The sequence below is a fragment of the Scylla paramamosain genome, chromosome 31 (genome assembly GCF_035594125.1).
Source record: "Scylla paramamosain isolate STU-SP2022 chromosome 31, ASM3559412v1, whole genome shotgun sequence".
Lineage (NCBI taxonomy): Eukaryota > Metazoa > Arthropoda > Malacostraca > Decapoda > Portunidae > Scylla > Scylla paramamosain.
Window position 1 is genome coordinate 17,634,000 of NC_087181.1, and position 25,014 is coordinate 17,659,013.

At 38.2% G+C, this 25,014-nt stretch overlaps 2 protein-coding genes across 4 annotated transcripts in view; one reads left to right on the plus strand and one right to left on the minus strand.

Moving 5' to 3' along the window:
- The window catches only part of LOC135088765 (ras-related protein Rab6), a 41,142-nt gene extending 31,904 nt beyond the window's left edge, over positions 1-9,238 (minus strand). For 2 of the 3 annotated variants that reach the window (XM_063983774.1, XM_063983773.1), the window contains exons 1-2: positions 8,988-9,208; positions 5,316-5,374 (exon numbers count right to left, since the gene is read on the minus strand). In XM_063983774.1, coding sequence (XP_063839844.1) covers positions 5,316-5,374; positions 8,988-9,057 — 129 coding nt within the window. In that variant the 5' untranslated portion in view covers positions 9,058-9,208. Of the gene's footprint in view, positions 1-5,315; positions 5,375-8,987 lie in introns of all 3 variants that reach the window. The other variant, XM_063983775.1, reaches the window with a different exon arrangement.
- Positions 9,239-11,837: 2,599 nt separating this feature from the next.
- LOC135088767 (ATP-dependent RNA helicase Ddx1-like) lies at positions 11,838-25,014 on the plus strand. Its single transcript, XM_063983776.1, has 15 exons — positions 11,838-11,905; positions 13,178-13,229; positions 14,008-14,189; positions 14,728-14,927; positions 15,697-15,939; positions 16,586-16,759; positions 17,191-17,445; positions 17,946-18,068; positions 18,361-18,547; positions 19,220-19,360; positions 19,916-20,065; positions 20,771-20,907; positions 21,433-21,534; positions 22,144-22,264; positions 23,797-25,014. Exons 1-15 carry the CDS (start codon positions 11,890-11,892, stop codon positions 23,922-23,924), a joined length of 2,211 nt encoding a protein of 736 aa, XP_063839846.1. The 5' UTR covers positions 11,838-11,889; the 3' UTR covers positions 23,925-25,014.

A 25,014-nucleotide genomic window follows, 5' to 3' on the forward strand; every position in this document is an offset into this window, starting at 1 on the left:
ACTTTTATTTATTTATTTTTTTATGTAGGAGGAACACTGGCCAAGGGCTATAAAATATCCAATTGAAAAAAATGCCCACTGAGATGCTGGTCCATGAATAGGGTCCAAAGTGGCAGTCAAAAATTGAAGGATAGGTGTCTTGAAACCTCCCTCTTGTAGGAATTCAAGTCATAGGAAGGTGGAAATACAGAAGCAGGCAGGGAGTTCCAGACTGCAGCACAATTCAATCTGACTTACACCAGACAGAATCATTACACTTCCATTTATCTACCATCATATTGAAACTAGCATCTGCACTTACCACTTTCCTGAATTAACTAATCTAATCGACCTCCTTTTGAAATTATTGATGCATTTACTACCTTGCATTATCCATAAATTTATCAAGCATCCTATTGAAGCTATGTAACATCATCAGTGCACCTACTATATTCTTACATTATTCATATATGTAAACCCAAACTGAAACTAACATCTATTACTTTCCTGCATCATCAGAAAATTCACCCAACCTCATCACTAACATCTAAGACACTTTCCTGCATCACCCATACAATTACCATACCTGCCATGAAAAACACTCTCTACTTCCCTAAACCATCAAGAAATTTATCCCACCCATTCCAAACATCCAATACCTTTCCACTTCTTCCCCACTTTACAACCTTATCAGTGAACAAGACTTTACCTACCTCCCTCTAATCCAACCCCACCTACCGTATCACCATCCGTTCGTACACCAACACGTCCCGTAAGACAAGATTCAGTGGTGGAGCCGGCCACAGTCAGATATGGTAAGTCATGCATATATAGCTGTCTGACCTTACTGGGCTTGGCATGCACTCAGGTAGGACTGTTCCAAGGCCACTGTGTCTCTCTCTGACCTTTCCTCTGGTGAATAAAATAAAGGTGGCCTAATTCTTCCCGGATACCAGGGTCTTCTTCCATACTGGGTGATGATGCTTAGGGTGACTTCCTGTTGTTTTCTCTCTCTCTCTCTCTCTCTCTCTCTCTCTCTCTCTCTCTCTCTCTCTCTCTCTCTCTCTCTCTCTCTCCTATCACTATCATCCTCCCTACTAGATAATGATACTTTGACTCTCTCTCTCTCTCTCTCTCTCTCTCTCTCTCTCTCTCTCTCTCTCTCTCTCTCTCTCTCTCTCTCTCTCTCTCTCTCTCTCTCTCTCTCGTTCTGACAAATAAAAACACAAGTTGCCAACCCAACACATACAAATCCTGAATGATAATTAAATAAAAACTAACAAATATAAAACTGCAGTCACAGTTCACTTTTATATTCTTTTAATATGTAAACAAGGCTGGGCACGGTCTATTAAATAAATAAATAAATGATGCAAAAGCCGCACAAAATTCTCAATACACTTAGAATATAAACCTGAAGGGAAGTTGTTTTAAAGAAAAGAGCAATGAATATTATGTGGCCAGCAATAATGGACTCTAGAAAGTTGAAAAAAAAAAAAATGGGAAAAAAGTTATGGAAAAATAAAGGAGGAAATTATAACCGTTTATCATATTTATATTCATTTACTTTTTCTCATTCTATTTACCTGTTTACTAATTCTATTCTATTTCCTTATTTATTTACCATTTATTTTTGTATTTCTTCCACCAAGTACGAACAATTTTACGTATTTTAACTTAATGCAATGATCTACTCATCTCTTTTTTCTGGTTTTGTTTAATGAGATTCTCTACGAGTTTGTTTACACAGCCTCAACTGACAAGGTCTCTCAGAGGCAAGCAAGATGACAAGATACAGCAGGTTTTCATTAAGATAGCCAATATCAGTACGAGTCTCTTCCTACCCTCTCAAGAGCCCTCCATCTCTCGAGTCCCTTGTGTTTTATCCTCTCCCAAGTTTCTATATTTATTTTTTTATTCATTCCATGTTAGTATCTCTCCTGTAATCTCCAAAGTTTTGTCTGCTTCCACTTTTATCTCCTCATTTCCTTTCACTATCTTCTTTCTCCTGTTCCTTCAGTCTCTCTATTTTTATTTATTTATTTTCTATCTTTTAATCGGACTTTTATTCATATTTTGGTAAACATTTTTGTGTAGTGTATGAAGTCTTTGTTTTCCCTTTTCTCTCTCTTGTCTCTTTTTCCCTTTCCCTATATTCTCTTTACTCTTCCTTAGGCCAATTTTGTTTTCTTTTCTCTCATTTTTTTTATTTATCCTCTCATTCTCATTCCCATATTTACAAAGGCTTGAACTCCCCCCTCTCTCTCTCTCTCTCTCTCTCTCTCTCTCTCTCTCTCTCTCTCTCTCTCTCTCTCTCTCTCTCTAACTCATACAGGCTAAAACTCTTCTTATGCTCTCTTCCTCTCTTCTTTCTTTTCTCTTTTCATGTCTTCTCTTAGCTAGTCCTTTGCGCTCTCTCTCTCTCTCTCTCTCTCTCTCTCTCTCTCTCTCTCTCTCTCTCTCTCTCTCTCTCTCTCTCTCTCTCTCTCTCTCTCAATAACTCACAAGCCCATACAAACTTCTACCTCATACTTTACACTTCACACATTCTTAAGTTATCCAGACTTTTCCTCCTCCTGGTCACATCCCTTACTTCACATCCCACAAAGGCATTTTTTACGAGAGAGAGAGAGAGAGAGAGAGAGAGAGAGAGAGAGAGAGAGAGAGAGAGAGAGAGAGAGAGAGAGAGAGAGAGAGAGAGAGAGAGAGAGAGAGAGAGAGAGAGAGAGAGAGAGAGAGAAGCAATTAGCAACATTTTATTTTTCTCCTTAATTTTTGTATTTCACAGATTCTAAGACTATCCAGACGTGCCTATTCCGAGGAGAAATATGGTGATTCGCTGACTATCTCTTTCACTTTTATCTGCAACATCCTTCCTTTATCACAAGTTATTCTGATGTATTTCCTTTTTTTTTTTTTTTACGGCTACTACGAAGGTTTTGTAATCCCTCTCTTCACTCCTGCAGGTGTTTGGAAAAGGCCTTGTGTTGTGCCCTTAGTGTTGTGAATTGTCCGATATTACAATGAAAGGGTAAGATAAGCTATATTTGATACAAGTGCAAAAAACATTACACTCTATATATACATACGACCTCCAGTGCTGACTATTACTCCTCTTCAGAGCAAAAATTCACTAAGCTGGATTTAAAATATTCATTGATTAAGAGGAGGTAAGCTGGACTTGGTAATGATGCTACAAAAAGTAACATTCATTATATACAGCCAGGGATGTAGACTACTTTTACACACACTATACAAACACTATACATGATAGAGAAGTTTTAGTATGGTACCTCTACACTCACTTCCACTGTTTTAAGGAATGCAGACTACTTCTATACACACTACACAAACACTATACATGATACAGAAGGTTTAGTATGGTCAAGCAAACTTCTGCACCCACTTTCACTAATCTGCTCTCCCCCTCAGTTTTAAGCCCTCTGATCTGCTGATATCCTACCTACATGACCTAATAACATGCACGGCCATCACATCAGGGAATTTCAGATTACAGGAAAATAAATGACAGAGGAAATGACTGCAGATTACTTGACTTATAACCTTAACTAAATGCAAGAGTATTCCACATTGCTGACAGTTTTCAAGATCTTATTCAACTGTATCTATTCATGTTGGAAGGATGGTAGGAGCAATTGCAGTACATGAAGGTTCATTATAGTCACTGTCAAAAGTTTAAATAATCTTTCACAACCTCTAGTGTCTTTCCTTAAATTTTCATCTTCTGATCTGCAAGGAATATTACAAAACCCGATGACTGAACGTAAGACCACAAAGACACAAGAAAATAAGGGAAGCTGCAAGAAGCCAAGAGACAGTCCAAGTGACAGTCCCTTTATGAAACACAGACCTAATTCCACCAACCAACATCATGCACGAATTCATCTAAGCTTCTCAACAAATCAAAGCAAAACACACAAGTGGAAAGAGAGAGAAGAGCAGCAGGTTACAGCTCTGCCCAAAGGCTACACAGTGTTAAAGGTGAAGGAATGAATTGCAGAGTGTCACAGGATGCATGAGGGAAGGTGAAAGCAAGTCTATGGGAGGCCTTGCTTGTGTTAAAGGTGACAGTATGAATTGTGATGTGGAGGTGGTCAATTTTAACACTTTCGTATGGTTTGGCGACATGGAAGGGGATGGAATGAAGTGAGGTGACAAAGAGGATATAGAAAGACTGGATGCTAAAGTTGTGAGAGGAAAACTGGATGTAAAACAGGACATGATGTTGGAATATTTGTGAAAGGAGGAGGAGATGGGAAAGAGTGGAATGTTAGCAATGAGAGTAGATGAAGACTTGACAAAGGGGATATAGAAAGACCATATGCCAAGGTTATGAGAGGTAAATCGGATATGAAATAGGAAAATGCTGGTATATATATGAGAGAGAAATGGGATAGGAGATGGAAAGAATGGAGTGCTGATTTCAAAGTATGAGAGGAACACTTGACGAAGCACAGAAAGACTAGATGCTAAGTTGTGAGAGGAGAACCTGATATAAAACAGGAGAGAATGTTAATATATATATGTAAAAGGAATAAAATATGAGAGGAAGCCTTGATATGATAAAAAAAAAGACATGTAGGAATATCTGAGAGAGAGAGAGAGAGAGAGAGAGAGAGAGAGAGAAATGCTGTAGATATCAAGGAAAACATAAAATGAGAGGAAAAGATGGAAGAATGAAAGAGATAAGTGATAAGAGGTTAAGGTAGAGAGGATACTTCGACTATAAATAGAAAAATCATTTACAAAATAAAAGAGCAGAGTTACAATGAAAGAGATGAAGGATATGAGTCTGGGAGAGATTAAATGATATAGTAGTTGTAGATTGGAAAGACAAGAGTTGGAATACTGAAGATAAGATGAACAGGAGAAAGGGAGGGATGGAGTGTGGGAAGATACATGAACAGAGACAAATTAGAAGGGAAGGAGTATACAAACAAAAAAATTTCACACTTTTCTATCAAGATTACTACCTCACAAGGGGAATTCCAAGGAAGAGTCTTTTTAAAGTGAAAATTAGGCTGATGAAAAAATACAAAAATACAAAGAAAATTCATTCATAAAGCATAACACATAAGAATTTGCACCATTAAACGTAGAGAATTAACAGAAAATTACTTTACAGTGGATCATATCAGTTAATCCACGCACAGTATTTGCATTGTACTAATGAACTCAAAAATTTAAAAAAAATAAAAAGAAATAAAAAAATAAGATAATTACCACTAAAAAAAAAAAAAAGCAAGCAGAAAATACATTAGAGCAGATTAGCAGATAACATTAGAGGCGATTTACCTGTCCTTTAATTAACTCACCTGGTACGTGTTGTCGAAGGAGTCATACATGAAACGGGTGATCAGCGAGGTCTTTCCGACTGAAACGGAGAAGAAAAACAGAACGCGACATTAGGCAGCTTATCTCCTTTGTTGTTATTGGCTGTTATTTTCATGTTTTTTTATTTATTTATTTATTTTTTTTTTTTTTTTTTTTGTGCGTGTGTTATTGTCATGCATTTATTTTATTTTATTTTTTTGTCATTCAATTTTCTTTTCTTTTTTTTTTTTTTTTTGTTATTGGGTGTTATTGTTATGGATTTCTTTTTTTTTTTGGTTAAGTTTATCATTTTATTATTTTCTTCTCTAAACACTATATCTGGTTGAGTTTTGTTACCATTTCAATATTTCCTCCCACAAACTTTTTTATGCTGTTAAATTTTCCCATCAAACACTATTTTCTTGTTATATTTCATTGCTGTTTGATCATTTCCTGCTCTAAAAACTATTTCATTGCTGTTTTATCATTTCCTGTTCCAAAAACTCTCTCATTTTTAAGTCTTTTTATTATCATATCATTTCTTCCTGTACACACTAATTATTTAGATATAATATACACAATACTCCACCAACCCAAGTCTGGCACAGAAATCTTGCCTCCGAGGACACAGACATGACAACACTGACGGTGGGCAATGCTCTCCCTCACCAACTGGCTCAAGTATTCATATCTTTTGAAACGTATGGCAAATTGACAATGTATTCCAACCAAAATCTTTAATTACTTATAAGACGCTTGAATACCTGTACATGATTCCAGAGAGTAAAGACTGGAGAGAATATTTTTTTCTTTATTTTTTTATATTAAGACACTGGCCAAGGGGAACAAAAATTTGAATAAAAAAATAAATAAATAAAAACAAAGGCCCATTCAAGCCAGTTCCCAGAGTAATGCCAAATAGAATGATCAAATAGAGGATAAGTATCTTGAAACCTCCCTCCTGAAAGAGTTCAAGTCACAGGAAGGAGGAAATACAGAAACAGGCAGGGAGTTCCAGAGTTTATGTACATTTATTGGGTTATATTTTCAAACAGAGAGGGGTACGTTGGCCAATGAGCACGAGAGCAGAGAGAAGTGACAAAGGTTGCTGTCTTGCCGTGTTGCAGTGAAATAGCAGTTACGCGAGTTTATCTTAATTGTCTACAAACATTATCTATTTGCTTTAAATTTATCTTATTTATTACTTGAGTCAGAATTCCTTATCTATCAATTACATGCATTATTTTTGTTACCATCTCTTATCTGTTAAAAATTTCCTTAGTGTGATGCTGTCTTTGTATTACCTTCTCTTAAGTGTTCCTGCATTTCTTAGCAAACTGCATTGAGATATCAGCCAAGTGTTTAATTAGGCATGATTCACCTGCACAGGGACACAAAGGCTGGCATGGTTACTAATGACCTCGGTGAGTGTGGATCATGATGAAATGAAATCAAGTGTAAGTCATTATGCAAATTATATAGCTAGACATCTCTGCTGCATATTGTAAGTTGTATGAAATTAGGAATATCGTATGCACACTCACACTCGCTGATGCACACACGCACACACACACACTAAGATAGGTAGACTGATAGGCAACTGTTTTTATTCCCCACAGCATCTATTTAGTATTCAGGTGATAAATACTGATCATTTAAAATTTCAAGTAGGTACAAGGCATAGAGAATTTAGTACAGCAGTTATGGGCCAAACAATGGACTTAAAAAACATACCTAAAAAATATTATACACCGTCTCTCTCTCTCTCTCTCTCTCTCTCTCTCTCTCTCTCTCTCCATACACCTGTTTGAGGTAAGGCTGCTGCTCAATTAACTAATGGCCACACCTTTTGTCTATATTTGATGCAGAGTCAGGTCAGCAATTTCCACTCCCTCCATAAAAGATTAAAACCTGCGGCAACGGTGAACTCCATGACATTGTTTAAGTTTCCAGCAACGACTAGAGAAGGGAATTATTCTTTTATTATCTTTATTACTTGAGTACTTGTATTAATTTATCCTTTGACTGATGGTGGCAATATATATAACACTTAGTTCTTAAATCCCAGTAAAAATCTCACAGTATTTTATGAATCCTTGAAGAAAATTGAACAAGTTTTTTTTGTAGCTCATAATTTCAAGTGCTCTTCTTGAAACCCAATACATATCATTGTTATATATATACAAACACACATACTAAGGCTGGCACCTTCTATGAAATCTCCATTTTTTTCTTCTTTTCGTCCTTGTCCAAACCCTTAAATAAAAAAAAATAAAAAAAACATACAAAAAATATTGGAAGTCATGTAAACAAGCGAGAATGCCCATTAAAGCCCCAATTATGACTGTTACAGGGCTCTTAATGGCTTAGTGTGATGGGTGGGTGTGCCGACGAGGGGAAGGGATGCAGACGGCCGGGCACAAGGTGAACTAAGGAAGTCTAAAGTTTTTGTTTGTGAGGATTCATAAGTGTAGGGTGAAACTAAGAAACTGCTTAAAATTTTGTTATTGGTTAAGTTAATAACAAGTATATCATAGCAGAATTATCAGCTCAATTACAGATATAGGATTAAAAGTGGCGAGCTGAAACTGTGGTAAAGTACTCTCTACCTATTACACACACACACACACACACACACACACACACCACTATCCAAACTCCATATATATTCCAGAAACACATCTTTCCTATTCCAGACATCCACAGCTACTCATTCCAGACACATTCCCATATATTCCAGTCACATCCCACTATTCCAGGAACATAACCTATCACACACACACATACAGTTCCAGACACACCCATGTATTCCAGATTATTCCAAACACCTTCAGACAAACATCCTTGCATTCTAGACCATTCCAAGCACATCAAATTCATTTAATTCTGTAAAAAAAATACATTATTATAAAACAGGTATATCTTATCTTATTTCCTTGTATTCCAGGCACATTCCCACCAATTCCAGACACACTTCCTTGATTCCAGGTCCACCTTGTACATTCCAGAAACACACACCCACAGAACTTTCACTTAATTCCAGTTTCTCCATTCCAGACTCACCCCTTTAATATTCCAGACACATCCTCGAGCACACTCAGTATTCCAGACATCTCCCCCCTCTATTCCAAGAACTCCTTTGAGATTCCAAGCACACATCCTCTTATATTCCAGAACTTTTAGATATTCCAGACACACCCCTTCTAGATTCCAGACGCGCAATCTTCCATTCCAAGCACGCCAGAAACACGTATTCCCGGCACATCCCATCCATTCCAAGCACACAGTCATTCCTTGTCTATTCCAGGCACACCCCTTTTTAGTATTCCAGACACAAGGTACGTGTATTCCAGAACCACTCAATCACCTCCCAGTACACCTAAGGTTTTATCCATCCATTTTCCTCCCAGACACACCCCTTTCATCCCAAGCATACACACACATACACATACAGACAGACAGACAGACACACACACACACACTCACACACCCTGCCTGCCTGCAGCTGATGAGGAAAATCAATGTTTTGCCTCTCTCCCGTCTCCGCCACACCCAGCCCTTTAAACCCCCTCAACTTTCCTTCCCTTTAACCCAAAACCCCGAAGGAACAGTGGGTTATCAACAGAGATCAATGGAAATGGGTGAAAATACTGTAGGCTCTTTAAATTCCTCACCGCTTTGCTCGCCGAGAAAGACCAGCTTGAATTTCCTAAGCGGGTTTCCAAATTCGCCCGACATGGACATTATTCTGTTATCTTGCGTGATGAGGTAAATCTTGTCTCCTCGTCACCCCTCTCCGGGAGCCCTCAACGGATCAAAAGAGGTCAAAATGGAGGCGTTTCTTCTCCCACTCGCTCACTAGGGCTGTCCGCCACGTACTGACATTCAGGGAGAGGAGGGAGAGGGAAGGGCTGGGGAGGAGGGGCTTCCTGCCGCTGCACCGCCGCCAGCCAGCCAGGGGGCAGCACCGCACCACTACGGTACACACCCTAGCTCGCTTACGGTACGGTATGCTGGATGGAAGGGTGTTGATATATTGTTATACCTATTTTATAGTGAAAAAGACTTCTGACATCCTTTTTATCCTCCTTCTATACGTGACACATCTATTAATATTCACAATACTGAGTGCAGTTTTATATTCTACAACACATGTGATAGCATATCTATACCCTGTCTTTTTAATATACTGACAAGGCAAAGATTAGCTATTGTGGATTCTGAATTAATCCTAGGTCTGCTTCTGTGGCATTTACATTCAACACTATTGCAAAGTCTCCCTGTGATTTGTGTTTGCAGGACCTCTGTTGTGATTACAGGGACTACTCGAGGGAGTTTGGACCATTGGAAATCATTTGGCTTAAAGTTACGTTACTTATTTATTCATTTATTTATTTATTGTAATTGTGCATCCATTGTTTTGTATACAATTTGCAGCTTTACTATGAGAACCTTTATCATTGCTGTTTTGAAGCATCCATATAACCTAATTATGCATTCTAACGCGAAAACCATGGAGGTATAATTGTCTATTAAAGCTCATTGCGCGAAACAACCAAATGAGTAGCAACGTCATTATATATAGTGATCGGACCACAGAAGAGCAATGCATTCTTAATAAGGCCCATGTCTTCCCTCAGGATCCTTTTTATCGATATCCTGTGGAACAAACAAAATGTAGATGATACTGTGCTCTTTGCCACACAGGTACGGGATAAACCATAGCTGGGAGAAGGGATCGAGGAACATGACTGGCGGCCGACACACTGCACTTTGATTAAAAATTTGTCATATTTAGGTTAATGACTAGACTTACTTAAACACACATTGCTACTATGAATTATATGATTAAGTTTAATTATGCAGTTGGATAGCTGGGTAGTTCTGCAGCAGAAATGACGCTCTGTAAACGGTTGTATTACATGTGATTTTGCAATTAACTGAGAACATCCCTTGTCACGTATCCGACTCAAGCATTTCCTTGTAGAATACTCAAATAAAATAATTATATAAAATTGTTATATAAAGTAAATTATTAGAGGGAATAATAAAGACAGTACATGAGCTAAAACAAGGAAAATGCCAAACAAGCGAACAATTGCACTATAAAAAGAGTATATACAATTGAATTAAAAAAAAAAAACATACAAATCATATAAAGAGAGAATATTACAGTAGCTGGGGTGCTGTGAACTTATCATTAAACCCAGCTGTGACCTCACTCAACGTTTCCCTTTGTGTCTTACAACACAAGGGGGCAGTCACAGCCTGCCCTCTAAAGACAACTCTCTTCCTCCACACAAAACTACAAGCACCTAATAACACACACACCCTTCATTCAAAAATTTTAAAATCATCATGGCGACTCCTACACCAGCCTCGGAGTCCCCATCTGGGGAGGGGACCATAAATGTCCCCAGGTCGGATTGCCTTTCTGTCGACGATCCTAAGTGTCTTGACACCCCCCTCAACTTTTTCTTCATTAACTTCTGCAACATTCGCGGTCTAAGATCTAATTTTCAATCTGTAGAACACCACCTCTCCTCTTCTAAACCTCATCTTCTTTTCCTCACTGAAACTCAGGTGTCTGAGGCAACTGACAGTAGCCCCTTTTCTGTTCCCTCCTACTTTCTCTATCCTCATTTTCGATCCAAAACTGGATGCTGCGTTTATGTGCGCAATGACTTAACCTGCTCTCGTGCCCACGCTCTTGAATCTTCCGAGTTTTCCACCATCTGGCTACGACTACAGAGTCACTCTCATACTAAATTTATCTGTGCTGTATACCTCTCACCTAACTCCTCTGACTATAAGAAATTCTTTGACTACTTAACTTCCAAAGTGGAGCACATTCTGTCTTGGAGACTTCAATGTTCACCACCAGCTTTGGCTTTCCTCTCCCTTCACTGACCATCCTGGTGAACTAGCCTACAACTTTGCTATCCTCCATGACCTAGAGCAATTGGTGCAACACCCTACTCGTATTCCTGACCGTCTTGGAGATACACCCAACATTCTTGACCTTTTCCTGACCTCTAATCCTTCTGCTTATGCTGTCACTCTTTCTTCTCTGTTGGGCTCCTCCAATCACAATCTCATATCTTTATCTTGTCCTATTGCTCCAATCCCTCCTCAGGATCCCCCTAAGCGAAGGTGCCTCTGGCGTTTTGCCTCTGCTAGTTGGGGGTACCTGAGGAGGTATTTTGCTGATTTTCCTTGGAATGACACTTATTCATCAATTTTTGACCACTGCTTTGACCCTTTTATGGGACTGGCATTTCAGTGGGCATGTTTTTTTTATTGTATTTTTGTTGCCCTTGGCCAGTGTCCTTCCTACATAAAAAAAAAAAAAAAAAGCTACACAAGAGGTACCGAACAAGTAAACAATCACACCATAAAAAAAGAACATAAAATCAAATAAAAGAATACCAATATACGGAAAATAAACAGCAAATAAATATAACAGGGGTTTTTAGAGCGTATAATTAAGACAGTCTTCGGGCCGAGACACTAGTGTGCGCCGAACAGGCGAAGCCAGACTGTCAACACCAGCAGGCGGCCACGCACCCATCGATCATGGCGGCTTTCGAAGGTACTATTTCTCTATTTATGGCGACATTACACACTGACCATCACTCCTCACTACACCAAATTAACACAATGAATCTTTACGATCAACCCCAAGTAGTTAGTCACGCTAGTTTACTATTAATGAAGATGCTAAGGGCAGTGACATGTCGGCGATTTAATCTGCCTCATATTTTTGTATTTAATTTGTGTTATGCTGGTTATTTATTCGTCTTGGATGTTCTAGAGTGTAATGCTTCGTGTGTGTTTGTTTTATGGTGTATTTGTGAGGTTAGGTCTGTGTGGTATGTGGTGTTGTATCTGCCGGATGGTGTACGTGGGCGTGGGTGGTGTCGGACGGTGGGTATGGGCGAGGACGTGTGGGTGTGGGTGTAGGTGGGGGCAAAGGTGTACTAGATGTTGGTGTGGGTGGTTGAGGTAAGGCAAGGGGAGTCTGAAGAATGATGTAATATCCTGACTTTTATTTATTTATTTATTTTTTTATTAATGATGTTGTTTAAAATCATGGTCTTATTGTAAACACTTAAGAAAAAAAAAATACTGCAGCTACAGTCTCATAAATCAAAATCTATTAGTATTTTGGTGCAGGTATTCCTCCTTTTAAATATGTAGGGACTTGTAGGCATTATAAAAAAAATAACAATAATAATAATAATAATAATAATAATAATAATAACAATAATGATAATAATAATAAATAGAAAAAGAGGAGTTCAGAAATTAAACCTTTTCAGTTGCATTATTTTGTCCTTAAATCTATGATATTAATTCATATAGTTTATCCTTCATTAATCCTAACCACAAATGTATCATCTTTATTAATCTTGACCACAAATATATAAGCTGAAAATTCATACAATATATCCTTCTTTATTAATTTTAACCACAAATATATAAGCTAAAAATTCATACAGTTTATCCTTCATTAATATTAACCACAAATATATAAGATAAAAAATTAATATAGTTAGTCCTTTATTAACCTTAACCACAAATATATAAGCTAAAACACTAGAAATGCAGAAAAAAAGGGAAAAAAATACCTTAATATTTATGTATGAACAATGGAAAAGTGTCAGATTCTGTACTAATATTTTTCTGAGACTTTCCATCCCTACCCCCATCAAGCAGTTTGGACTATCAGCATAACTACACCTGCAAACTAGTCTCGAGGATATCTTAGCACTGGCACTAAACATCCATGAGCATTTTACTGTGTGGTGGAGTTCATGAAGTATCTCAGCAACATTACATAACACTTGTCTTTTCTTTGCAGAGATGGGCGTCATGCCCGAAATAGCCAAGGCAGTTGAGGAGATGGACTGGACGTGAGTATTTTGTGTGTGTGTGTGTGTGTGTGTGTGTATGTATGTGTGTGTGTGTGTGTGATGAAATAGTATCAGCTGAAATAATCATTGATTCATGTGTATGGTGAATTTGAAGTCAATTTAAAAGAAGAGTCTCACTAGTCATAAACAAGATGAAAAGAAACATGTTTTTTTCTTTTTTATGTAGGAGGGACACTGGCCAAGGGCAACAAAAATCCAATAAAAAAAAAAAGGGTCCACTGAGATGCTGGTCCCTGAATAGAGTTCAAAGCGTTTGTCAAAAATTGAAGGATAAGTGTCTTGAAACCTCCCTCTTAAAGGAATTCAAGGCATAAGAAGGTGGAAATACAGAAGCAGGCAGGCTACCATTAGTAGTACCAGATTAATTACAAATATAGAATTTGAGTGACCCGTTCATCTCTAAATTTGCATACTAATGAATAAATTTAATTGAGCTGCTTTTATCATAATTAGTACCTTATCAATATCCTTTTATCTTTGTCTTTATGCCTAGTAAGTACAAAGAATTAGTACTAATTATGAGTTATGTACTGTATTGGAAAGACGGAAGACCTAGAGACACTGTGGAGAGGAGATGAAAAGGATGAATATCACATTAGAGATTCCTTATACCCACAAACAGTAGCAAAAACTTGTAACCTGTCCAACCACATAAGAGAAAATAAAGATATTAAACAAAATGATGCTGGAAGATACGTAGTACTGATGGAAACAAATGGTAGCAGTGTTATATGTAGCCATGTTGGTGAATCTACAGGCTGCCAACGGATGTGCAGAACGAGGCTATTCCCCTCATCCTTGGTGGTGGTGATGTGCTGATGGCTGCCGAGACAGGGAGTGGCAAGACCGGTGCCTTCTGTCTGCCCATCCTGCAGATTGTGTGGGAGTCACTTAAGGACATCCAGCAAGGGAAGACATCCAAGATCACCAAGGAAGTGTGTAAGTGAAAGATGCTTGCAATTTTTGGTCACGTGGATTCTTATATTGAGTGGTACTGAAAAGCTTATTAGTTGAAAATGTTGATTGTAACTGACGAGTGTTGTAGGAAATGGGAATTGGATAATTGTATGCATTGCCGATAAGAAATGTGAGTCTGTTATTGTATTGTTATTATCAAGTGTGTGTTACCTTTCAGAGGGTCTGTAGGAAAGTAGATTTTAAGACAGACTTCTCAAAGGTTATAAGGAAAACTAGGGAGAATATAAAAATGTATGCTGTCAGGAGAAGTTGAATGTGGTAGTACATCAAATCTTGTGGTAGTATGATAAGTTATATTTCAAAAGTCCCCTGTCAAATTGCATTTCAGTATGTACCGCATGTATGGAGATATTGTGAAACTTAATATGTATTTCAGTACTTTTTATGCATAAGTCTACAGGTTGACCATCCAAACTTGCTAGTACAAAGTATAGCAGAACAAAAAGAAAACTCACAAGAAATCTGTAAGTCTAACAAGCTTTCTCATCACCCACTGAAGCTCCCCTGTGGCTGATGAGCTTCTTTGACCGTGACGCTGGGCTGGCTGTGACCCCTGACGGCCTGCGCTGCCAGTCCCGGGACCCCAAGGCGTGGCAAGGGGTCCGCTGCACCAAGGGCGTGACGGGCAAGGGCAAATATTTCTTTGAGGCAGTGGTGTCCGACGAGGGCCTGTGCAGATTGGGCTGGTCGACCCCTCAGGTGAGTGTGTTATAAGTGCCCTAACATGTCTGTGTGTCTAGGTTCTGATCTGAGCCTTAATTTTTTCTTGTACTTATTTTCTTTTTTGCTATTATTGATAAACGTGGAGTTATTGTTGATTACCTTGTTTGACCTGTTTGTTTTCTTATTGCTATTATCTGGTGAAAAATCAGGTGAAAAATGATGAAATTGTTGAAAAGAATTGTAATGTATTTTCTTCCCCCAAAAAATGAACAGAAAAAAGTGTATGATCATTGCTTTAACATTTACTTATGTGTATGCAGATAATCTCTCTTTGTGTTTAATATATGTTATGCACAGGTGAAGTTTTAGTATGGTATTGCCTGTGATTTCATACATTAACATACATATTCCATTGCTAATAGGAATTTCATGTTAACATTTATAGACAGCATGTGTGATTAGGTAATTGAATTTTGTATCATTTTAACTCAGAACCTTTCATATTCTCAGGTCCAGATGCATGTGAACCCATTATATTAATTCTGTAAATGAGAAGTTGCCATTATATATGTCATGTCTTAGAGTTCATCCTTATTTTTCATAACACTTTATCTTATTGATGTCAGTCATACTTTGTTCCTCCTAACACCAAATGGTTTCCAGGAATTTACAGGATTATCATTAAACCTGATGTGGTGAACTTTTAGTTAACTGCTAGATTACCACAAGACTTGATATTTTGAGGTAGATATTTTGTGAAGTTTTGAGGAACATGCAAAATAACTATAAACTTTGACAATTCCAGGCTGCTTTGGATCTTGGCACTTGCAAGAATGGGTTTGGGTTTGGTGGCACTGGTAAGAAGTCCAATTGCAAGCAGTTTGATGATTATGGTGAGTGTTTTGGTCTGAATGACACCATTGGCTGCTACCTGGACCTGGACAGCATGGAGATGAGGTACAGCAAGAATGGTGTGGACTTGGGCAAGGCTTTCACCCTACGTAGTGAGTTCAAGAATGCTGTGTTTCATCCTGCTGTTGTGCTCAAGGTGAGGATGATACTTGTTACCAGCCAGTGTCCTGACATCTCATTCTTTCCATGTGTTCCTCTCTGTACTCTGTCATGTATTGTGCTGGTCAGTGAGGCATCAGTCTTGTAGGCAACTGTATATGCACTTGTTTCTCTTGGCTTTCCACTCTTTTGACTCTTACAATGCACTTATTACCATTTCTAGTATGTTATTTATTCACATGTACCTCAAGATTGATATATGCTGTTTTCTTAATGATTTATGTAATTCATGTGAATTTTTTGTGTCTCTTGTTTGTAATATGAATTTTTGTGAACTGATGTATTGAAATTTTAGTTGTGGAACCCATGTGCTGAAGGTTTGGCTTCACAACAAATATTCCAATAACTTGTAATGATGTCCTGAAAATTTGGTTGCAGAAACTGTTAATTCATCTGAAAGTTGATCATTGTACTCTTGAAATTATAAGCATGTGTAGATTTTTTTTTTGATTGTTGGTTAAAGTAGCTTAAGGTTTACAAAACAATTTTTCTATTACATAATTGATAGTTGTACTCTTCAAAGTAGAAATTTATATATAGATTTACTGAGATTTTGATATAGTTTATATCATGTTATGGTTGCAGTATCACAATTAGTATAAAACTCACCAACTCCCTTCCAGAATGCAGAGGTCACCTTCAACTTTGGGCAGAAAGACTTCAAGCACCCCCCGAAAGCTGGCTACGTGGCTGTGTGTGATGCCAGCAAGGACTGCACCGTGCATGGTGGGATAAGGGCTGCAGGAGACAAGCCACAGAAGATCCAGAACAATGCCCCTCAGGCTGTCATCATTGAGGTGAGGCTGTTGAAGTTTGCTGAGTGAGATAGAGTAATCTTTAAATATATACAGTAGTCTTTAATAGATAGATACAGTAGTCTTTTTAATAGATATTCATGATATTGCCCCTCAGGCTGTCACATATGATATTATCCCTCTGGCTGTCAACATCGCAGTGAGGGGGTTGAAGTCTGCTCAAAGTTCTAATAATCTTAATGTAGGTGTGATAGATAGTCATTTTGTGGCTGTACTGTTTAAATGAGGCCCATTAGAATTGGTTGTGTTGAAAGGTCCTTCGGTTCACATGGTCTCATAAAGGATCTTTTCTTGTAGGATGGTCTTAATAGGTAGATATGTTTACACAATCTTTATTTGAGGGCATTTTTGCACACTCACTAATTCACTAAAAACACCATGAAATCAACCAGCTTTGCAATATCCTCCCACAGCCGTCCAGAGAGCTTGCCGAGCAGACACTGAAGCAGGTGCAGCTGTTCCGTAAGCACCTGGAGAACCCCCTGGTGCGGGACCTGCTGGTGGTGGGTGGCATCCCTGTCAAGGACCAGATCGCTGCCCTCAACAAAGGAGTGGACATTGTGTGTGGCACTCCTGGCCGTCTGGAGGAGCTCATCAACACTGGCCAGCTCTCCCTGCAGTCTTGTAAATTCTTTGTGTTGGATGAAGCTGATGGATTGCTGAAGCAGGTAATTCAATAATGGTAGTTGTTAATTTTGTACATGTATCTTTAACCTTCCATTTGAACCTTCCACCAGGTAGATTTTTCCCTCAGTAATTTATCCTGTGATAAGTTAGGTTAGGTTGAGTCAAAGATTTTTTTTTTAGCTTGGGTGAGATTTATGTTGTTATTCATTATTTTTGTACATCTTTAAACTCCTCCATGAACATTCTACCCTCTAGATTTCTGCCCGTGTACCTTTTCCCTATGATACGTTAGGTTAGACTGAATGGAGTTTTTTTTCTTGACATGAGTGAGATTTTGTGAATGTCGTGAGTAGAATTCGTATAGAAGTGTATTTCAAGGAGTCTATGGAATGCATATATGTCAAACTAATAACCTTAAGTATATTATGGCAGTAGATTCATTTTACGAAGGCAGATTTGAGGAAGGGCAGAGTGATGTGATGTAAACTATTTTCTCTTATACAGCAACAAGGTACTTCATATGTGTCTTTCCTCCACACAGGGACACGAGAAGTTGATCAATAACATCTACAACTCCATCCCCAAGATCACATCAGATGGCAAGAGGCTACAGATGGTGGTTTGCTCCGCCACTCTCCATTCCTTTGAAGTGAAGCGCATGGCGGTCAGTTGATGTGCCGAGAACTGTTGTGTTAAGGCAGTGTTTGGCTGTAGGCATGAATGGATACACTGTTCATTATCTTATAGCAGTTTGTGTTCCATATAGCACAAGACTTTACTCTGATCCATACAACAGTGCCCCGTACCACACATCACAGCAGTGATGTGTGGTACGATATATAACACCACATGCCACCTTATATCACAGCAGATTGCATTGCTCCATATCACAATACGAAACTTTACCACAATTCATCACATCATTACCATACCACATCACTCTCCCCTCACCACAGGAGCGGTTGATGCATTTCCCCACCTGGGTTGATCTGAAGGGGGAGGACTCAGTGCCCGAAACAGTCCACCATGTTGTAGTGACGGTGGACCCCCGAACAGACAACAGCTGGACCTCCCTGCGACGCCACGTGCAGACTGACGGTGTGCATGCCAAGGATGGTGTGCGGCCTGGCAACAACACGCCAGGTGAGTGTGTGTGTGTGGATGTTTGTGTGTTCTTGAGTGTAGTTTTAGTGAGTCAAGTTTGTGACCTGTATTTTTATTTTACTTTATGTTTTGTGGATGTGTTTGTGTGTTTTCCTATCTGACTGGATTAAGTCAAGGTTGTGTCCTGTCTTTTGATTCTGCCAGATATTTTCCTCGCTTAACTCATGCGACTTTGATAATTTAGAGCTTAATATTTTGTCCATAAATACAGATTGATATAGATTTCCATTGATGTATTTGTATATTGAAATGCTGAAGTCTTTTCAAATGGTCCAGGAAGAATAATTTGTCTGAACCTTTAGTGTTTTGAACGGAGATTGCATGGGCCTGACATTCATTGAAATAAGCTGTGACAAAATTGTTGTTTCCTTCAGAGATGAGTAGGTAATGATCTTTTTTTGGCCTCCCTGAATTAACATGTTGATGTCATAAACAGATTTTCTCTTGTTCATTACATCTGTTTCTCACATTCTTTACATCTCTACTTCTATATCCATCACCATCTATTTGTCTTCCCTTGTTCTCCCTTCAATAGTTATATTTCAAACTGCTTTAAAGTATTCATCTTTTTATACTTCATCAATTGGTTTACTCCAGACTCCTTTAAAGTATTCATCTTTGTATTCTATCCTGTCTTTGTGACCTTTGCAGAGACGCTGAGTGAGGCGGTCAAGATGCTGAAGGGAGAGCTGTGTGTGAAGGCAATTGACATGCACAACATGGACAAGGCTCTCATTTTCTGCCGCACCAAGCTAGACTGTGATAACATGGAGCGCTACTTCAACCAGATAGGTACGTGGTTCCTGCAGGGCACCAGTAGCAGGGAAAGGGGGATGACTGAGAGAACTCGCTTTTTCTTTCTTTCTTTCTTTCTTTCTTTCTTTCTTTCTTTTTTTTTTTGTCCAAGGATAATGTTAACATATGTGTCTTAGGTTATGAGGTGTGTGTATTTCTATAGCTTATCAATTAATAGGTTCGTGATGACATGCATTTTAACGTATGTTGTATCTGGAAATATGATTTTTTGTTTTCCATGAGGTGAAATTATGAAACGAAGGTTACTTTTCAGTATACGTGGATTGCCTAGGGATTCCAGACTACTTTAAAATCTCCATCATCTTTTTTTGTACTTTATCAATAGGGTTTTGCTTTTCCGTATATATGGATTGCTATATGTAGGCCCAGGGATTGCAATATATAGGCCTGACAGCTTCTTATAGCTTCTCTTATTTCTTTATGTTCTTATATTACATGAGATTTTTCCTTGTATATGCATTGTAAAATTGTATAAGTAGAAGTACACAATGTACATTATTATAGTGCCTTAATTGTGATGCCTTCCTGCAGGTGGTGGCGCCCACAATCGAGGCAACCCTTATTCCTGTGTGTGCCTGCATGGTGACCGCAAGCCAGGCGAGCGGAAGGCCAACCTGCAGTCATTCAAGGACGGCAATGTCAAGTTCCTCATTTGTACCGATGTTGCTGCTCGAGGAATAGGTAACTTTCCCATGTGTTCTTAATACTGTCTGCCTTTCAGCTTAAAATTAGGCTCAGTATTATTAATTTTCTATCCTTGGTAATAGACTTCACATTTTTTACTACAAATGTCATGGTCTCATAAATGATTTGAATATGTAGATGCATAGATGTTGTCTTCTGTTTTATCTCTTATAAAATAACATAACCATTCACAGGAAGATAATCTCTATTTCTGTAAAGTCCCTTTCCCAGGCTGTTTCATAACTCTACATCACTAGAAACAACAAAATTATATATATTGCAGAGTTTTCTTAATGTCACTATTTGCCTTTCATCATAAAATAGGGTTCCAACTGTGTCATTATTAATGCAACTTTAAACTATGAATTTGACTGTTCAGGGCATTGAAAGTCTTGTGGGTGCTGTAATTGGTGTTTATATTTGCAGCTGTGTCTGGGCTGCCTTTTATCATTAACTCATGTAATTTTTAAATGTATTGGGTTTTCCTTTTCGAATATTTTAGGGTGTTATTTTATTTGCCAGCATTTGCAGGTTTTGTGAGTGTTGTAATTGGTGTTTGTGTTTGTAAATATGCTGGAGCTGTCTTTAATAATTACTTTAATTTTCAGTTATTAATCCATTTTCTTTCCTGTATTACTAGGAAGTTTTGGGAGTGTTATAACAAATTTTGGGAGTTTTATAACTGTTGTTTTGTGTTTGCAGATGTATCAGGGCTACCTTTCATCATCAACGTAACTCTGCCAGATGAGAAGAGCAATTACGTTCACCGCATTGGGCGTGTGGGCCGAGCTGAGAGGATGGGGCTGGCCATCTCCCTGGTGTCAGCTGTCCCTGAGAAGGTGAGATCACATGCTGAACTGCTTATTGATTTCTAGTGGAGAGAGAGAGAGAGAGAGAGAGAGAGAGAGAGAGAGAGAGAGAGAGAGAGAGAGAGAGAGAGAGAGAGAGAGATTTTTATACATAACTATAACCATAAGTATGCACATCATTGATAACATAGTGCTCAGATGTTCAGGACATTTTTTGCAGCACACAAAATGTATTCTATGGATTAATTTTTGTAAAGCATAGAAAAGATCATTATTATGCAGGAATCAGCCATTCATAGCAGCATCCCACCTACCTACTGGCACAGTATCTGCATTTTCAAAATATAACAAACTCATAAACTAAATTGGCCAACTTTTTTTTTGGAGCCTTTTCCAATAAATATCTGTAAATTCCCATAAAATCATCATGGATAGGGATTTGCAGTGCTAGCTATAAAGCATCAAACAAAGTCACCAGTTTTGGTTAAGGAAGGGATTTGCTATGTATTGTTAAAAAGCTTCAAAGCAAGTCATCTACATGTTTCTGCCGTCCAGGTGTGGTATCACGGGGAGTGGTGCCCAAGCCGAGGCCGTAATTGCTACAACACGCGCCTCACCACTGAACGTGGCTGCTGCACCTGGTATAATGAGCCACAGGTGAGTGTGTGATGCTTCGGCAGGTAGTGATTTGAGGTCATTAGTAGTGTTGTCTTCCTTTTTAAATGCATTCCCTTGTAGTGTTTCTGGTTGTCATTCTGAATAAGTACTTTTCTTATTATCTTCCTCATGCGATATGTTCTCTCTGTGTTTTATTTGTCATGTAAAAGAGTCTGATTATTTTCTTTATAAACTGTGTCCTACTGTGTTTATGTTATATATGTAGAATATGTACTTGTGTTTTTACTTTCCTTATTATTAATTCCTCTAATTATGTATTTTATTTTTCTTCTAGATAAGTTTCTGTTTTGTTCTTTGTGTTGAATGAGATCATCTGTATAGAAATAACATGGTGTATAGTTTTATTTTTTCTTTGAACATTTTATATTGTCTTTTAAGTACTGTGTTTTTTTTGTGTGTATGTGTTGTTGCAGATGATTTCTTTGAAGTTCATCCTTTTTATGTTTTCCTCCACACAACACCAGGTCTTCTTTGGTCTTCCCACAGGTCTCTTTCCAACAGCTTAAAACTCTAATATATATGGCCCTTCTCTGCTTTAAGTATTGCTTCTAGATATTGATAGATTGCTTTTATTTCCTCTCCCTGCAGTACTTGGCGGATATTGAGGAGCATCTTGGCGTGACGATCCAGCAAGTAGACAAGGACATGAAGGTGCCTGTGGACGAGTTTGACGGCAAGGTGGTGTACGGAGAAAAGAAAGGACGTGCAGGTAGGTGACTGCTGACTCGTGTTTTTAAAATTTTTTTTACTATTTATCTATTTATTTTATTTTTGTAAGAATGGTACTGGCCAAGAACAACAAAAGGGAGAAGAAAAAAGGCCCAAAGAAGTGCTAGTCCTTAACCCTTTCAGTGCTCCGGATCATGATCGTGGCTTTGAGGGAAATGCCTCCTGACCACGATCGTGGTCCCATATTTGACGAGCCATAGAATTAAATTGCGCGCCTCCTGGCTGCTGCTTGTGGCCAGCTGACACTCTTCCATCCTCGCTCGACTCATGGGACGCGCCACTAGTTGTGTGGTTAGGAAAATATAGTCACAATGGCAATCACACCGTAAGGTATCAGATGCCCTTTTTTCACAATTATTATTATTTCCAGACATCGCTAGCAGCTATTTGTGCATTTATTTACTGAAATAACATGAGTAACGATAAAATCTTGTTGTTATAGAGCAGATATGCCAGATATAATTCATTTATTGGTAGTATAATGCGTATCTCGTATATTACCATATATGGGCATGTGTATCCTCGCTCATGACTTCCTCTCGCTATATTGTTTACATAAACCTTACATGGTAACCGCGCTGAAACAAAGGAGGAGGATTGTATGGGACCCTTGTACATTCTGGAGCAATTTTGAGCAACTGCAGCTCAAATCAGGTGGAAAATACAGCATTATTTAGAGAGAAATGCTGCACAAGTTGCAGTGGAAAATAACCACCCACTACGATGGCAACACTCAACAGCACACAACGTATCACCAGAAATACAACTTCCCATCATTATTGCATCCCTTTCCAGGCTGAGTAGAGACATAAATTTTTCACAGTGGATGCGTAGAACTCTATTATGCATGAGAATATGATTCTTTTCCATTTTTACAAACCTCGATTTTTCGGCCGGATTTGCGTATCACAGACATGATCCAAAAACCTATTTGCGACCTGAAAGGGTTAAATAAAAAAGCTAGTGATTATCAAAGCTGGAGGATAAGTGGTAGCAGTGCAGATTATCATCAGCATCATCATCATTATAGTCATCGTCAATCATTATGGTTCCAGCGTACAGCAAAAGTCTTCTTCAGTGTTGCCCACTCGTCTCTATCAGCTTCTCATCTCTTCCAGAGCAGCAGTGCTTATTTTAGCTCATCTCTCGTCTAATTCTTTGTTTACCTTGCCTTCTTCTAGCTGTTCTCATCCCTTTTACCTGTGTCTCTCTCAGGCTGCCCAAATATAGGTTCTTATATGATTTCTATCTTGTCATTTGTCTGCTCTATCTTCTTTTAAAATCTCTATGCCATCATGTTACTTTAAAAGTCTATCCATTATCAGTTTGGACAAGTTATGGTAGGTTTTGAATAATCCATAATTATGCATATTTTCTGATTTTTCCTGTGCCTTTAAATAAAATGTAATAGCTAACAAGTTTGTATCATTGGTCGTTATGCAGGAAGTGATAAAGGCAACAGGTATATTTCAGGGATATCTTCTTAACATCCTGGTTGTTCTTTGTTTTTAGGCTCTGATTACCAGACTCATGTGGAACAGCTGGCACCTGCTGTTCACGAGTTGGCCAAACTGGAGAAGGAGACTCAAAACATTTATCTTAAGCGTCAGTACGGCAAAGTCTACCCTTGGACACGGTAAATGGAGTAGTCCTTAGGGAGGAATTGTTTCATAGTCATCATTCATGCAGTTGATGAGAAACACTATTAAAAGTTATGATCAGGGAAGTTAGCTGACAGGAACCTTATTCTCAAACCCTTGAGAACTCTATACCAACAACTGTTATCATGTTCTTGTGGAAATTATTGACGTTTTTGAGTGTGTTTTCATGATTCCAGTCATAGTGTAACAAGGAGGCTGTATCATCAAGAGGAAAAACATTTATGAAAAATTCAGACATTTCTCATTAGAGGCCTAAGCCAAGCATGGTACTACATATGTCAGGAATTTGTCTTATCAGGGAAAATTGTCTCAATGCCTTCCAATATTTTCATGGTAGCTAATCATAAAGATGAACCTAGACATTTAGTGTTGGCAGATTCTGATGTATATGGAAGTGTGATATTTTTAATAGTAATACAAGCTTGTTTTAATAAATAATACAAGCTGGTTGTGATCAGTGATACAAGCTTGTTTTCAGTAATAAGATGGTTGTAATCAACAATATAGGCTTGTTTTGAAAAATTATACAAGCTTTATGATTTACACCAATTTGTTTTGATAAATTGTGCAAGTTCTGCATAAATAATAGAAACTTGTTGTCATAAATAATGCAAACTTATTTTCATCAATAAATACAAGCTTGTTTTCATTGGTAACACAAGCTCAATACAGGTTTCATAAGGTCTAAGCAGCAGCAGCTAAGAAAGTGTAGCTCCTTACTTACACTTGTATAGACAGTCACTTAATGTCAACCATATATTCAGTACACACAAGTGATTCCTCTCATGCTCCTTGTGTATACAGTGATTGCCAAAGTCAGAATGCCAAATGTGTGTTCAATGCCATAGACATCCATCATTAACCCTCAGATGTTTGCAGTGTTGAGTGTACATCTTGTTTTCTATTCAGCCTGAAAATAATGTTACTGTTTTTGTGTCATGTATCGCTCAGAATATTTATTATCAAAAGAGCTTTAGAACCGGTGCAGTTAACCCCAGGCAGCCTTGCATGAATCAGAAATTGTTACTCTTAAGCCCCTGAACAATGCATTAAAGCAAGAATCATAACA